The following is a 16,513-nucleotide window of genomic DNA, read 5'->3' on the forward strand; positions in this document are numbered from 1 at the left end:
AAACCCAAGAGTTAAAAGTATGCATTTTAAGCCGAAGCTAAATATTAAAATACACATCAGCTTTACATGTCTGGTAAATGTGCATAGGCTTGCAAAACCTGTATGTCGCCCAGCAGAGTAAGCTCATAACTGGATTTCGCTTTTCAATATTTTCAGGGCGGTTGTGCTAGTGTAATTGTATCACTGACCACTCAGTGCCCTCAAGACTTGACACCGTATTCAGGTGGGTGTCCCCCCCCCCCACGCTTTGGTTGTTTTCTGTGTTCCTTGTCTCTAGTGAGAAGCACATTTCCTAATAATTATATACACTAGTTATCTGTGCTTGAATAATCTGGTTTTGACAAAGATGGCGTTTAGGTTGGGGTAGTGGGCAACTCTCAGATTGCTCAGCTAAGGGCTCGACATCATCACCATCATCATTTTAAATAATAATATCTCACACCTCAGCCCAGACATAAGATGAAGGTAGCATATAGCTGATGCACCCCTATCCTTCCCCAATTATGCCTCAAATTATTCACATTGCTTGGAACGGGGCATTCTGCTGCTACTTGAAAGATATGGTAGCTTGACTGTCACATTGGTATCATTGACTGTCACATTGGTATCAGGTGTCTGACTGTTTCACTGAGTTCCTGGGATATGTGAATGTTGAGTGCTGTAGTCTCTAATCTGTCCTCCTTCAGCAGTGTTAATAACAGGAGAGGCTTTGTCACAGCCTTTCCCTAAATCTTGTGCATGTGCCAAGGGAGATGGCAGTGAGCAGCTGAGATTCCTGAAGGGAGGGCTCTGCTACAGCCTCAATTGTTTTGCATTGCGAGAAATGGGATTAAAGCAGGGGCTAGCAACCCAAGGCCCATGGGCCACAAGCAGCCCACAGAGGTCGTTTAAGTGGCTCATGAGCCGCCCCCGAACCAAGCTGCCTGTTCAGCGAGTCCCTGTGCACTGCGGTAAACCAGCGCTGCGCGGGGACTCGCTTCTGCGGTGGTGAAAATTGTGCATGTGCAGATGCCGAAAGTTGCATCTGCACAGACGCAGATGCTGAAAATCATGTTTGCGCAGGCGCGCGCGATCCAGCCCACAGAGGGATCTCCGCTGGAGTGAACCGGCCCAGGCAAGGAACCTTGCCGACCCCTTGAATAAAGAGCCCTTTTGCCTGGGCTGCAGTTTATGTAGGACTGACTCAGTGAACGGAGAGTCATCCTGGTCTTTTGGTCCTTCCCCATATTAAAAACATCACTGCAAACAAATAAAAATTATTTAAAAATAAATCACTGCAAACGAGTGGTGTAAAAGTGATTTGGGAAAGGGATGCTTCTATAATATAGAACTAGCCAGCTCTTGTTTCTGCTTTGTGTTTTTTTATATTGAAGCATTTTAAATAAAAAGCAGAAGGCACTCTGCGGATTAGGGTTAGCCTAATGTAGGGACAGGGAATCTTTTGGGCTGCGTAAACCAGATCTTTACCTGGCCCCCACCCCAGTGGGCCAACTTTGGCAGCTGGGTGGCACAACCCAGCTGTCAATCAGGGTGCCATTATGACATCACACGATCGGCAGGTGTCGGTCTTACCAACCGGTCAGTCCCTTACGTGGAACTGATGGGAAGCGCCAAGCATTAAACTGGAAAAGTGCTTCTTTCTCCTGCCTTTGAGCTGATGCAGTGGGGAGAGGGAGGGAAGAAATAATTTAATGGAAACTACTTCAGCTGATAGGCAGTTGGAGCGCATGTTGCTCCAAGCAAAGGAACGTTTAGGAGCTCAATTTATTCCCTTGATTGTTCTTGTGAGGCCACCCCCCCAGCCCGAAGAGTTCTATATTTGGAATAATGGTAATTTTAGCAAGGAAAGGGGCTATCCTACAAAGAGCATAGGCTTAATTAAGTTTGCCCCTTAATTCAAATGCAGAACTAAAATCAGTTGTCAAAGCTACCATTTTGGCTCATTTTCTTCTCCACGCAGGCAAGCTCATGAGCGCTTTGCTCAGTGGCCTAACTGATCGAAACACCGTGGTGCAAAAAACTTTCGCCTTTGCCATGGGACATCTAGTTCGGGTGAGTGGAGCTTTGGTGCCTCCTCAGTTTTATATTTTATTACTTCTGGGTGGTTTTTTTTTTTTGCGTTCAGGTGTTCCAAAATGATTTGAGCCTTTCTAATTTTATTTCATTTAAAAAGACCTCACGGGACAGCAGCACTGACAAATTGCTGCAGAAGCTGAACAGCTGGTACATGGAGAAAGAAGGTATGTTTTTTGTTGTCATTGTTGTGTGTGTGCATTTTAAACTTTGTTGTTTCATGAAATGATAAATACTACGGGACAGGAAAAAAAATATGGCTGATAAATTCACCAAATAGTTGATGCTAGTGCCTGTCTCTTCATTGCTTCCATGATGTAAGTTTTTTTTTAATTAACTAGAAGTGCCATGCATCATATATTAATTTGTGCCCTTACCTAAGAGCAGACTCCTCCTCTGTGAATTGGTATGGCTCATTTTAAAAGTCCCCTGTGAAGAACCAGTTTGGATTGGGGCTTGGATATGAATCGTAGGAGACAAGGGTTCAAAAATCACTTACCTTATTGGCCTGAATATAAGCTTCACTTTCCCCCCAAATTCCGCCCGTGAAATGTTAAAAGTGTGGCTTAAATTCGCAACCTTACAAAAATTGGCTTTTACGATATTGCTGCTGAAACCGACATACAGCAAAACGGAACGGGTGTGAGTCCCTGCATAATTTTAAGGGAGCGGCTTATATTCGGCTTTTGTCTTTTTTGTCTTTTCACCCCTTGAATTTTTAAGGTGCGACATATTCAGGTGCTGCTTATATTTGCGCCAATATGGTAGTTTAGTTGTCAATCTGCGGCATGGCCCAACATCAGCTCCCTGTGTGAGAACAGAGATTTTTAAAGCAGGTAGAAAATGGCTACAGACTTGAACAATAATAACCACGGCCTCTTCTATATGATCCAATGCAACTCAAAAAGAAGGTGACGATCCTTAGCTATTGGAACAAACCCAGCATGTTGTGGACTATTCTTCATTTACAGACTTTTAAAACTTAATGCCTGATAAATGAGCTCCTTAAGATATTTATGGAATCATGCGCTGCACCAGTCCTGCAGTGGAAAGGAAAAAAGTGTCATGAAATTCTACTCATATAGCGATTCAGAGCAGAACTCCCAACGTATAGTTAGCAGAGTAAAAACTTAAGCACATTGCAGGATTCCCAAAAAATAGACCAGAGGCATTAAATATTTTATCCAGCCAGAGCCTTACTGCTACTGAAGGCTAATAAACATAATGTCACAAATCCAATACAATCAGGATTGGCACTGTCCATAAAACATCCAGTTGTAGCAGACTTAACCTAAACTTACAATAACTTATAATAAGTCTAAACCAGGCTCCCTCAGCCTCGGCCCTCCAGATGTTTTGAGACTACAATTCCCACCATCCCTGACCACTGGTCCTGCTAGCTAGGGATCATGGGAGTTGTAGGCCAAAAACATCTGGAGGGTTGAGGTTGAAGAAGCCTGGTCTAAACTTTAACACTAAGCATATCATGTACAGAGCACCACACCAGAAGGAACAAAGATAAAAAAGAGTGAACCCCAGGCTCCTTCTGGCCTTACTTTTATAGTCGGCATGACCTTGACTGAAAGAGAGAACCAGTTTAAGCCAGCTGAAATCAGCTTCTCTGAAGGAATAACCCAAATATCATGAACCTTCTGCTTGTTTCTTTCACACACAGAAGCTCCCAGAACCCTCTTGAATTAATTAGAATAGGAAAAACCTCCACACACCAGATCAATACTTTCCGTACTAAGAAATGCAAGCTGACAGAAAGCCAGGTGGCCACACCTATAACTTTGTTCTTTACTTCAGAACAAGTCTATAAAATGGCCTGTGCATTAACCATCCATGCCATTGGGCGCTACAGCCCAGATGTACTGAAGAACCAAGCCAGGCATGTCTTGCCCCTGGCTTTCCTGGGCATGCACGAGGTCCCCGAGGAAGAAAAAGGCGAGAAGGAAGAGGGCAACCTGTGGACTGAAGTCTGGCAGGAAAATGTGCCTGGTAAGTTGATCTAATGAGTTGTAATTGAATACGTTTAACCCCCTTGAGCTGCTGTTAATGAAATAGAAAGGGTGGGATACAAATCCAAAAGTGCACACATTAGTTTTAATAGTGAATGAACACAGTCCTCAGTTTTGGCCTCGGAGAATTCCTAAGTCCCAAGATGTTCTCTCGGTAAAGATTAGAGCAGTTCTCATGAAACTCATGAGAAGTGAAGACTCCCTAGAAAAGACCGTGATGTTGGGAAAGATTGAGGGCACAAGGAGAAGGGGACGACAGAGGACGAGATGGTTGGACAGTGTTCTCAAAGCCACCAACATGAGTGACCAAACTGTGGGAGGCAGTGAAAGACAGGAGTGCCTGGCGTGCTCTGGTCCATGGGGTCACGATGAGTTGAACATGACTAAACAACAACAACAACATGAAACTGTATTCTAAATCTAACCTGGTTCTGGTGCTCTTTCCTCACCCTGTGAACCTTGTGTGTGTTTTGAAACCTAGGTACCTATGGTGGCATAAGGCTTTATATGGAAGAATTGATAGCAATCACCCAGAAAGCTTTGCAGTCCCAGTCTTGGAAGATGAAAGCTCAAGGAGCAGCCAGCATGGCATCTATTGCAAAGCAAACTGGCTCCCTGGTCCCTCCGCACTTGGGCATGGTGCTCTCTGCTCTGGTGCAAGGCCTGTCTGGAAGAACGTGGGCAGGAAAGGTAAGAAACGCAGTTACTGTGCAATGCATTTTAAGGGAGAAGGCAATTAGCCCCATAGAGTAGATGGGGATAAAATACACCACAAGTATTTGTATCTTCTTCCTTTTGCATGGATGCCTTCTATTTGGATATTGCTGTCAAGCAAAGAAAAATTCTGATATATAACGTGAAACTGGATGGGGCCTGAATATTTTTAGACCTGAATCTTGCTTTGGTAAATCTCTTCTCTCTCTCTCCTCCCTGCTTTTTGCTGCCAGGTGTTGGTACAAATCTGGTTGGCTACAAAGGATAATTATTGGGTGGTGTGAGGGGAAGGCTTTTTTAAAGTGCTTCGTACCGTAGCTAGGGCATGAATGAATTAGTATTTTTTGTGGGCTGTATCACTTTTGCACGTGTTCACCTGTCTTGTTTCCATATTGATCTTTAATTTTTTTATTTTTTAAAAAACCACATGAAAAGTTGCATTTAAATACGTATTATTTTATCTCAAGATATGTATTTCTAAAGTTTTTCAGCTGAGGCATGTTTAAACTTTCAAAGCAAGAAGCATTAAAGTTGGCGGATAGCTAAGTTCCAATCTGCATGTTACTTTAGGAGGTGCTGATTAGGCCAGTCAGTTGGTACTGTATTGAAATTTCTTAAAGATGGGCTTGCTCAAGCTTCATTATTCATAATGTTTCCCTGCAAACAGTGGTCCCTGGACCCTGTATTTGCCCATAGAACCATATTTCATGGCTTACAAAGAACTACTGACAAGCAAAATAATCTTGAGGTTCAAGACAGCCAATATCCTTTTCTTTCATATTTTTAATGATACGGCTTGGTGGCCGAGTCTTAAAATGCGTTGGAAACTATGTCCCTATTGTATGGATCATGGTATTTGAAAGTCTCTGCAATTTCTGCCCTATCCAGAGTAGTTAAGAACCTCCCAAGTAGTAGTTAAGAACCTTCCCTGTGCACTTCAGAAATCCCATGCTAAAATTTCTTCCCATTTCTTGTTTTGTGATAACCCTTTTAGGAGGAGTTACTGAAAGCTACTGCCAGTGTCGTCTGTTCATGCAGGTAAAAAAGTCCATCTTCTACTGGTTCTGAGCTGTGAGCTTTATAAAGCTTGGCACTATTTAATAAGGTGGGCAAACAGTGACCAAATCTGTTTGCTGTTGGTATTTTCAGCACGGAGCTGCAGAAGTCTTTACCCAACCAGCCCAGCATTGACGACATCCTACAGGCCTTGCTGAAGGAGTGCCGGAAGGAGAACCTCAGGTACAAGATTGTGGCTCTCCGGTGCACAGCTGATGTGCTCAAGGCCACGCAGGAAAATCGGTTCAAGGAGCTGACAGACATCATCTTTCCAATAATAAAGAAGGTGAACTTTCAGTCCATGTTGCTTTTGAATGAATAATACCACCATTTGCCCATTGTATCAAACTCAGCAAACCATTCACATATATTCTCAGCATTCCTTAGAACAACTCTGTAAGGTAGGCCAGTGACATTATCTCTATATCGCAGGTAGGGGATGAAGCTGAGAATTAGCTGGCTTGTCACCCGTTGGCTGAGTCACCCGTTGAGTTTGTGGCAGGACCCGGATTTTAACTGACAGCTTCCTATTTTGTCGCTCATTCTCTTCACTACAATATGTTTTCTGCCACGAGCACTGGCCAAGGGGGAAACCAGCGAATATTAACCTTCTGCAGATTCTTAAGTACATTGTCTTTCTGTGAGAGAACTGAATGGAACAGCACTAATTTTAATACGTGGGCTGGGATGGCCAAACAGTTAACATCATAGGGTTGGAAGAGACCTTGCTGGTTCTTGTCTGCAACGTCTTACTCCGTGGAGGCACCTGCAGCATCACTGAGAAGTGGATGTCCAGCCTCTTCGTAAACCACTGAGCCTCTTGGGCTTGCCGATCAGAAGGTCGGCGGTTCAAATCCCCGCGACGGGGTGAGCTCCCGTTGCTCTATCCCAGCTCCTGCCAACCTAGCAGTTCGAAAGCATGTCAGTGCAAGTAGATAAATAGGTACCACTGTGGTGGGAAGGTAAATAATGTTTCCATGCGCTCTGGTTTCCCTCATGGTGTCCCGTTGTGCCAGAAGCGGTTTAGTCATGGTGACCACATGACCTGGACAAACGCCGGCTCCCTTGGCCTGAAAGCGAGATGAGCGCCGCAACCCGAGTCGCCTTTGACTGGACTTAACCGTCCAGGGGTCATTTAACTTTACCCAGAGCATGCCTTTAGGAAGCTTCTCTTAATGCTATGCAAAAACTAACCTGCATTCTTCCCGTCTCCCCCTTCTCCTCCAAACCCTCTGGTGCCACTGCAGAACTGCCCTGAGAACATGGGGGCCAGTTCGCCACAGAACGACGACGAAGATGAGAATGAAAACGAGAAGGAGCTCCAGATGGAATCTCTTCTCTGTGCCTTCGAGAGTTTGGGCAAAGCATGGCCCAGAAACCCAGAAACACAACGTAGGTTTTTCCCCCTTACAAATACTTAAACTAATTTTGTGCAAACTGCTTTTGAATTTTTTTTAAAAAAAATCTCTATGATCATGTGGTCTACAAATCTTGTAAAATAAATATAAATACCACTAATTGAAAGGTTTAATCCCAAAAACTCAAGAGGCATTTCATTTCATTTTTTTTTTTAAAAAAACCCTCTCCAAAAAATCAGAGAATGAGAAGAAACTTGAGGACACTCTTTCAGAGTATTTATTGTTCTATTCATTCAAATTGTTATTTTTTTTAAAAAAAAACCAGCTGCATTGATATTTAATGATTTCATTGTAGTTTTATTTGTTGTATTGTTTCTTACTAGTTTTGTTACCCCATTGAAAGGTGGGATAAATATATATATATAAAGAAACCAATAGACTTGAAAATGGTTCCTAATCTATTTGATCAAGAGTGTTTTGCTTCTTTTTTGGCCCCAAGTATTGCGGTGGGGACAGTAAATAAACACAACGCGAAAAATAAACGCAAAATACATTTGCATTCATTGTAATAATAAAAGGTGTGGATATTGTTTTGTGTTTAACGACATTCAGCAGGACAAAGTTGAATCAGACATGTGTGTTTAATGCACAGAAGTCTGCCCCCACCCCTGGGGGTGGCACTCTAGATGATTGCCCTCTACACCCTTTTAACCCAGGAAGGTTCAGGCAAACATCTGTACAGGGGTAATGTTGTAGTCCTGCCTAAATGTAATGAATGGGATCGCGATAAAGCAGAGTGTGTCTGGAAGTTTAGGGAAGCTTTTAATGTTTGATGGATTTCTGTATTTTAGTGTTTTGTTGGAAGCCGCCCAGAGTGGCTGGGGGAACCCGGCCAGATGGGCGGGGTATAAATAATAAATTATTATTATTAGTAGTAGTACTTTTTGCAAAATATAGGAGGCAGCTTTGAAGGGGGTGTGGAAAGAGAGCTTCTGATGAGAAATAAGATCCGGCCTTGGCTGCTGTGTCCTAGTCTCTCTCCTCCTCCCCCCAACATAGCTTAATTGGCAGGTTGCTAGGACTGAACCCTACTTAGAAACGATGGCCTCTGACTTAGGGAGTCCTTGCTGCAGGTCCCACGTGGAGCAGTATAAATGGGAGGAGGATTGGCTGTGTTTTCTGCCATTTCAGCAGTCCAGTGTTTTAGGTGTCTAATGCCTTTGAGCACCTGCTTTTTTTTTAAACCCCTGGTGATAATGTGTCTAGAGGACAGGGGGAGAATGTAGTTGTCTGCCTTACCTTTGTCTTGATTCTCTTGAAAACCCTTTCTCCCCCCCAGGCTGCTATCAACAAGAGGTGTGCAAACTAATGTGTGAGCGTCTGAAACTCAGTACGTGGAAAGTGCAGCTCGGAGTGCTCCAAGCTATGAAAGCTTATTATCAAGGGTAATTTCCCTCCAGGTGCTGAACCTGCTGCTTCTCTGCCTTTTCCTCCTGTGACATTTTGTGCCTTCGCGTGCGGTTTGTGTCAAGTCTCGCAAGCGCACAGTGTGCCTCCCTTTTGTGGGGGCTTATCTGCTGATGTGAACAGAGGCAGCAAAGCGGTAACTTGCTTAAGTTGTGTTTTGCAAACACCCGGTAGGCCCTGCCATCTGTACTGTCTTTACATTTGGGGGGGAGAAGGCTGCCTTCTACATCACGTCAGAGAGAAGTAGAGAAATGGGGGGGGGGATGTTTGGCCTAGATAAGCTGGATGCAACCTTGTAAATGATTTTTCAGTGGGGCAGTGCGAATGATCAGCTTCAAAATTGGTGGACGTTAAGCACCACAGTGATTTGGTCATCTGCAAATGGTGCTTCTCTCTGGGATCAGCTAATTACATTTCTCCTCTGCGATCCATGACTTGATTGCAGTGCAATGCTAAGTAACTCTCCCAGTGTGGGTAGTGGGTAGCCAGTGTGGTGTAGTGGTTAAGAGAGGTAGACTCGTAATCTGGGGAAGCAGGTTCGCGTCTCCGCTCCTCCACATGCAGCTGCTGGGTGACCTTGGGCTAGTCACACTTCTCTGAAGTCTCTCAGCCTCACTCACCTCACAGAGTGTTTGTTGTGGGGGAGGAAGGGAAAGGAGAATGTTAGCCGCTTTGAGACTCCTTTGGGTAGTGATAAAGCGGGATATCAAATCCAAACTCCTCCTCCTCTTCTTCCCATCAGTAAAAGTGCTTCCATTTGTGCAACAGAACCACCACCCCCCTCCTGCATGTGGAAGCCCTGTTGTCCCCAGATCAACTTTGGGGGCGGGTTGGTGGGAAACACCCAGAATGGAATTTAGGGAGTACACAGGAGGAAATGAGGAGAAAGTCCTTTGCGTCAACAGGTATTCTTTTGCTGAAGCGACAGTTACTTAGTGCTGCTTTGGCTAAAATCCTATATGTGTCGTGGGCTTAAGCCCATACCAGTCCTTCCTCTCTTGCTAGGACTAATTTATGCAGACTCTGTAGTTTGCAGACTTGCCACTAGCCAGGGCTCAGAGAGTTAAAAGAGCGTCCTGCCTCTTCCAGAGACGCTTCCCATGTTTCCTACAGTTATCTGTGATAGCCCTAAACTGGGCAGCTACTGTTCTGATGTTATCAGCAGGCTCCTTTTGACATAAGGCAACGGTGCTGTTCTTCCTTTGGGTAGGTTACTGTTGCTTGAAACGGAACACTCAGATCCTGAGGCTTTGACAAGAATACTGTTTGAAACCTGTTCCTCCATCACCCATTCTCTAGGTAAGTATCTTGTCAGCGGTGCACCAGGAAACCCATTTTAAAGCTTTAAATGACTAGCTTTCACTAGCAGAAGAGTGTGGAGCCTTTTGCGCTTTTGGAATTTCTTGTATCCATCTGTATTGAACCTCTCTTGGAGACAGATGGAGGGGCTGTAGGAACAAATGGATTGATTCACGACTAAAAGAGACTCCCCACTTCAGACTTTTGTAGAGGGTGATGGGACAGAGGCGGGGGGGGGGGGGTGGACCTTACTGTTTTCATCTTTGTTCTCCTCAACAGAATCCTACTCCTGTGTGGGATTATAACATCAGAAGATATTAGAATAGATATGGGAACAGGGAAGAGACTCATTTTTTAAATGCTCCATATTTTGTGGGGAGGGCAGTTGTGAATTTGTGGTGGGTAAGAGAGATGTATTCCCATCAACTATATGCATCTGGGTCATTGCATTAAATCACATAAAGAAATGCTGGGTTCTCATTTAACTTCTGACAAAAGTTCTTCTCCGGCAAACATTCTGTCGTTTCTTTGAACAATAACAATACAGTGGTACCTCGGGTTACAAATGCTTTGGGTTACAAACACTTTGGGTTACAAACTCCGCTAACCCGGAAGTAGTACCTCGGGTTGAGAACTTTGCCCCAGGATGAGAATGGAAATTGTGGCGTGGCGGCAGCAGGAGGCCCCATTAGCAAAAGCGCCTCAGATTAAGAACGGACCTCCAGAATGAATTAAGTTCGTAACCTGAGGTACCACTGTAAATCTGTACCAAAATTGGGGCTAGAAGAAATTAAGAAGTGCATGTTGCCCTGCAAGATGCTTAAAAGGTGTATGTGGCCCATATCCACATCTGGCATGAAGCTACATTTCCCTCAGGTTATATTCACTCTTGACTAATGTTTGTTCCCTCAGAGAATAGAAGCTACACCTCCATAAGAACAGAAGCCTTGTCAGTGATAGAAGTACTGTTCACAAAACTTGAAGGCAAGTGTTTTTTCCATGATTTTGGAAATGTTGATCAACCAGGTTGTCTCTCAACTCCAGAAGGCTAAAGAATGATGCATTTCCGTGCTAGTCTAGACTGATTTTAAAGCAATAATTGGTATAGATTTATTGGGGTGAGTACTCTGCTCTTTTTGCTTTGCTGGGAGGTTTTGGCCAGGCTGCTTCACATTTTGTATCATGGAAGCTCAGTTTCTGTGCATGAACTGCATAAGAGTCACACCAGTTGTTTGTTTGACATAAACTTGCCTGCTTGTATTTGCTTTATTGTGTATTTACTCGTTTTTGTTGGGAGCAGGCCAGAATGGCTAGGGCAACCATATGGGGATATAAATAGTTGTTGTTGTTAATAATAATAATAATAATAATAATAATAATAATAATAATAATACAGTCATACCTTGGTTTAAGTACACCTCGGTTTGAGTACTTTCAGTTTAAGTACTCCGCACACCGTCTGGAATGGATTGATCCACTTTCCATTACTTTCAATGGGAAAGTTCGCTTCAGGTTAAGTACGCTTCAGGTTAAGTATGGACTTCCAGAACCAATTGTGTACTTAAACCAAGCTACCACTGTAAATATAACTTTTTGATGTTAGAAAACCACATTTCGTAAAAAAACAAACCAAGGAGTATCATTATGGGGATAAGGGGAAACCTAACAGAAGCCTTTGGGAAGGAGCTCAAGACACAGAAGTTCTGCCACCTAGGCTCCTGTAGTCCTTTGTAGCCATTGTCTTGGATGGTTTGCAAAATGCCACTAGGATATGTTGGCAAATGCCTTTGCAGATGAAGGGTTAGAATTATTATTTGGGGGCTTGTATTCCTAGTCCCTGTTTCCTACTATGAAGCATTTTACATTGCCCATGTATCTGGTTCTCAAAACCAAGCTGAGCATCTGGCTTCATGAGTTTGGTAACATCAAAACTAAACCTCTGTGGTGTGTTCCATGTGTTGGGGCTGCCTTTGAAAGTTCCTAGTGCAGCAGTTGGACCAAGAATGTGCTGGACTGCAATTCCCATCAGCCGAACCTCCCATTGGCTATTATGGCTGGGGCAGATGGCAGTTGGAAGTCCACCATTGTTGGCTCCCGTTAAGTTTAGGAGCACCTTTCAAATGCACCCCCACAAATAATGCACATGACTCAAGGGACCATATAACCCCGGTTCTGAAGGAAGTTACAGTGGTTACCAGTTAGTTTCCAGGCTCAATTCAGAGTGCTGCTTCTGACCTTTCAAGCCGTCAGTGATCTGGGTATCTGGTACGCAGGCTAAGACCCTACCTGCCCGCAGACTGTCTCACCAGAGTGGTGCATGCTCTAGTTATCTCCCACTTGGACTACTGCAATGTGCTCTACGTGGGGCTACCTTTGAAGGTGACCCAGAAACTGCAATTAATCCAGAATGTGGCAGCTAGACTGGTGACTGGGAGCGGCTGCTGAGACCACATAACACTGGTCCTAAGAGACCTACATTGGCTCCCAGTACGTTTCCGAGCACAATTCAATGTGTTGGTGCTGACTTTTAAAGCCCTAAACGGCCTCGGCCCAGTATAATTGAAGGAGCGTCTCCACCCCCATTGCTCAGCCCAGACACTGAGATCCAGCGCCGAGGGCCTTCTGCCTGGTTCCCTCACTGCGAGAAGCAAAGCTACAGGGAACCAGGCAAAGGGCCTTCTCGGCACCCGCCCTGTGGAACGCCCTTCCATCGGAGGTCAAGGCAGCCCTGTTTGGGGAAGTTTTTAATCTGTGATATTTTAATGTATTTTGGTATTTGTTGGAAGCCGCCCTGAGTGGCGGGGGAAACCCAGCCAGATGAGTGGGGTATAAAATAGTAATAATAAAAATAATATCTGACTGAAGAAGCACTTCTTCCATATTTGTCCATATTTATTTCTACATTATCCTTTGTATCATCTGAAGGATCTTCCACCGCCTGAAGATCAGTGGATGGTTCCCAGGGCTGCCTTCTGACTTGTCGCTATCCAGAACCCATTGATGCTTCTTACTGTATTTTTACCAATCATTTTATGACTTGTTGTTGTTCTTATAAGCCACTTTGAGAGCTATTTTTATGGCTTGAAAAGCCCAGTAAGTGTGAATACATGAAATAACATTATAATGTTCTTCTGCCTCCCTCTCCTTATGTAGAGTCCAGACAGTGGGAGAGCCTGAGCACAGAAAGCAGAGAACTCCTCATTGGCTCCTTAACAGCTCTGATGCTGGACAGCAGGCCTGAGCTACAAGAGAAAGCCACTTTGCTAAAGAAAACCTTAGAAAAACTCAATTGAATTGACAGCCAACCAAGTGCCATGCGAAACGAAACAAGCAAAAACGAAAGCGCGCAGTGAGCTCTGAATACAGAGAGGAAACGTAAAGACGATTCTGTAGCATGCATCATCCCTTGGCTAAAATAAAGAACACCTTGAATTCTGTTCCCCATTAATTTTCTTCTCCTTCCCCTCTTCCTCCCCCCCCCCAATTTTTTGTAACCATTTCAAGCAGTTTGGCTAGAATGAAAGCCTCGAGAGTATTGTTTTTTTTTAAAAAAAGCACACAACCGTAAACCCAAGCTGTGTAATGAATTTTATGGAAATTGTCCCGGCCTGCGTGCAAATAAAGGAGGGGAAGAAGCACCTCATTTGAAAATTAACACCAGCCAAAATCTTTGGTGTGTACCTGGAAATGATGCTTGATAAGAATTATCGAATGTGTTCATGGGAGCACTGGAGATCAAATACTCTGGCCTGTATCTTTCATGTGGAGTAATTATTTCTTACTGTTGGTTTTGATAGGACTCTGGGTCTTGTTAGGACAAGGTGTGCTAATGCAGAGAGAGGCCCACCTTTCTGTTGGTTTAGCCTGACTGCTCTTTTGGAATCCCCTTGATGTGTTCTGGTCCTCCTGGTCCGCATCCTGTCCCATCATCCGATGTAAAAATGGAGCAAATGCACACTGGAAAGCACTTTAATTAGCTGTCTGGAAACAATGTTGTACTTAGGTTTTAAACAAGCAAAGAAGGAGCAGTGCCCTTTCCCGAAATAAGTTTTGCATGCTACTCAGTAATAGCAAAGCCCTTATCCAAAATAATGGTTTTCAAGAGTGCTCTGCGTTTTCCATGAAATATTTCATAGTAGGCTTCCTTTCCTCAGGTGTGTAACCCCCATCTTGCTTTGGAAAACTGTACATGTTTTAACATTATTAAGGCGGTGTAGTTAATAATGGCTTTCTATTTGTCACAGCATATTCTGTTTATAAGAAAGTACTTTTGTTTTTCTGGGTAAGGATCAACGTTACATCCATTTGAGAGAGTGGAAACACATTGCGTTAAGCAGTCCCCTTTTCTGTAGTTGCAAAAGCATTTTTTTTGGGGGGGTGACATTTGCTCCAATTTTAATAAAGGCTCCCTAGATGGTGCAGTTAAAACGTTTAGAACGTCACAACCATAATTTAAGGCTCATCGCCATACATCCACAGAATACCGTGTAGGAAAGAACGCATTTTACCTGCTAACAGTTTTGTCATGTGCAGTGTTCTTGAACGTAAGACGTTTGTAGGATTTGTTTCACGTGAAGATCTACATGCAGGCGGCACGTTAATTCCTACATGGAAGTGCCTTCTGCGTAAGAATTTTGCAACATACAAAACTGACCATTGCTCCTGCTTGATTGGCACCACACCCACCCACCCAATTGCCCTGTGGCACCTTGGAGGGCTGCCTGACTCAGCCAGGATTACTTGGATGCATCAGTTATATGAATCGATCCTCCCGCAGTGCTACAAGCCCTTTTCCAGGTGCCTTTGATCACGAACCTTCAGCATCTGCGTGGACTGCTCTCTCGCAGAGCTACTTCATAAATTTGGTGCATACATCCCGAGGTGCGAGGGCACAAGCTGTTTGTAAATTGGCTTACTCAGCGTACAGTCGCCTTTTTAGGGAGGTTCAGGACATTTGACAGAAAAAGGGTTTTTTTAGGGCTGCTTCACATTTAACGGCCACCCATAATTCCTGGGGTGGGGTTACACTCTTTTATCCTGAGGTACAGGTTATCTCAAAATGGCAGTGAGAGGTGTGTTCCTGATTTTGAGGACTCCTGGCCATTGTTACGATCTCGCTCCGTGGAAGTCTACTGAGAAATTTAATGACTGGTGTGTGTGTGTCTCGTGTGTTGTCAGACTCTCTTGTCTGTTGGTTAAAAGCCTTTGTCTTCTACCTAGCACCGCCCCGTAGCTAAGGAATAGTAAAGCTGGTCTAAGAGATTTTAATGTATTACGGAAAGCTGCTTGTTGTTTACGTTGAGTTTGAATTTGCCAAGCACATCTGTAAAGCGGAATGTTTGTAGGCATAAGATCTTTGCATAACTTTTAACAAAATAGCCCATTTTGTCTCGCCGGAGCTCTTTCTCCCTCCCTCTCTCTTTTTGTATTACGCAGAGATGTCAAGTGTTGCTCTTTTTATTTCTTTTTGCAACAGCCGTTTTGAGTGTTTTAATAGAACCTGTGACAACCATATATATACGACATGTGCTAGGTCTCCGATATGACTCTTCAGCAAGGGCTTCAGTATTTTGAGGTGGAATCTAAAAACTTGAGTTTGGAACAGCTGCTGTAGTAAGTGTTTCCAAATGGAAATTTATATTAACCGTACTGAATACTAAAATTCCAGAATAAGAACTACCTGGAATGTGCAAGTTTGGTGAATAGCTTCTCTGAATAGCTTTTTTTCTTCTAAATTTAGATTATGAACTTACCAAACAAACATGTGCCTCTATGAGAAACCTACCTGCAAAAAAAAGTTGACTTAGAGGTCAGATACCCGTCCCTCTTTTAAATTTGTTGATAGGAAAAAAGTGGCCTTTGGAGAGTTATGTTTTCCTCAGAAAACAATTGCACTATAAAACACTGTTGCCCAAATGTGGGCGCTTGTGCTGCTGTTTAATGCTGCTTTGTATACCTGGATTGAAGTGTGTAAATTTGACACTATAGCACCCGCTGAATTTACAAACTTGTTTTGTGTTTTAAAGATTTCTAATGTTGCAAGAAAAAGGTCTCCATTAAATTCACTACATTCATTTTCTGTATCTGGATGTCAAGTTATGTAAGTGGATTGACCGAAAGAAACCTCCTCACCAAAAGGATAACATTAAAATAAAGGCACATGACCTCCTCTTGGATAGAACTGGTAATTCTGTTGGCGGTGAAGGGTGTACAGATTGGGTTATCTGCTCCCATTTGCTCTTGAGACAGGGCTATGCAAATCCATCCGGAGGAAACCCCTCCCCATTTCAGCCCTCCCTGCTACTTGGAGAGTCACACGACCTTTGGGGAGGCCATGGTTGGGTATTTCCTGCAGGACGAAAAATTTCCCCTCCATTCCAATCACAGGTAGGAGCTGGCCTTTCATTCTCTCTGCAAGTCAAAATCACCAATTACATATTAAAAATTTCTTTCCTGCCTTTCCTCTCAAAAGGAGCCCAGGTGCCCAAAACACAAAGCGATAAAACAAATACCCTCTATATTTTC

General features: G+C 43.7%; 1 protein-coding gene across 4 annotated transcripts in view; it reads left to right on the forward strand.

Moving 5' to 3' along the window:
* Positions 1-16,157, forward strand: part of ECPAS (Ecm29 proteasome adaptor and scaffold) — a 67,224-nt gene extending 51,067 nt beyond the window's left edge. For 3 of the 4 annotated variants that reach the window (XM_060268921.2, XM_088658406.1, XM_035140563.3), the window contains exons 38-49: positions 157-223; positions 1,961-2,052; positions 2,174-2,240; positions 3,883-4,074; positions 4,576-4,784; positions 5,803-5,846; positions 5,958-6,150; positions 7,112-7,256; positions 8,562-8,667; positions 9,900-9,988; positions 10,901-10,972; positions 13,142-16,157. In XM_060268921.2, the coding sequence (XP_060124904.1) occupies positions 157-223; positions 1,961-2,052; positions 2,174-2,240; positions 3,883-4,074; positions 4,576-4,784; positions 5,803-5,846; positions 5,958-6,150; positions 7,112-7,256; positions 8,562-8,667; positions 9,900-9,988; positions 10,901-10,972; positions 13,142-13,281 (1,416 nt within the window). In that variant the 3' untranslated portion in view covers positions 13,282-16,157. The remainder of the gene's footprint in view (positions 1-156; positions 224-1,960; positions 2,053-2,173; positions 2,241-3,882; positions 4,075-4,575; positions 4,785-5,802; positions 5,847-5,957; positions 6,151-7,111; positions 7,257-8,561; positions 8,668-9,899; positions 9,989-10,900; positions 10,973-13,141) is intronic. The other variant, XM_088658407.1, reaches the window with a different exon arrangement.
* Positions 16,158-16,513: the final 356 nt, after the last annotated feature.

This window comes from Zootoca vivipara, chromosome 15 (assembly GCF_965207765.1).
Source record: "Zootoca vivipara chromosome 15, rZooViv2.hap1.1, whole genome shotgun sequence".
In the NCBI taxonomy this organism is placed as follows: Eukaryota; Metazoa; Chordata; class Lepidosauria; order Squamata; family Lacertidae; genus Zootoca; species Zootoca vivipara.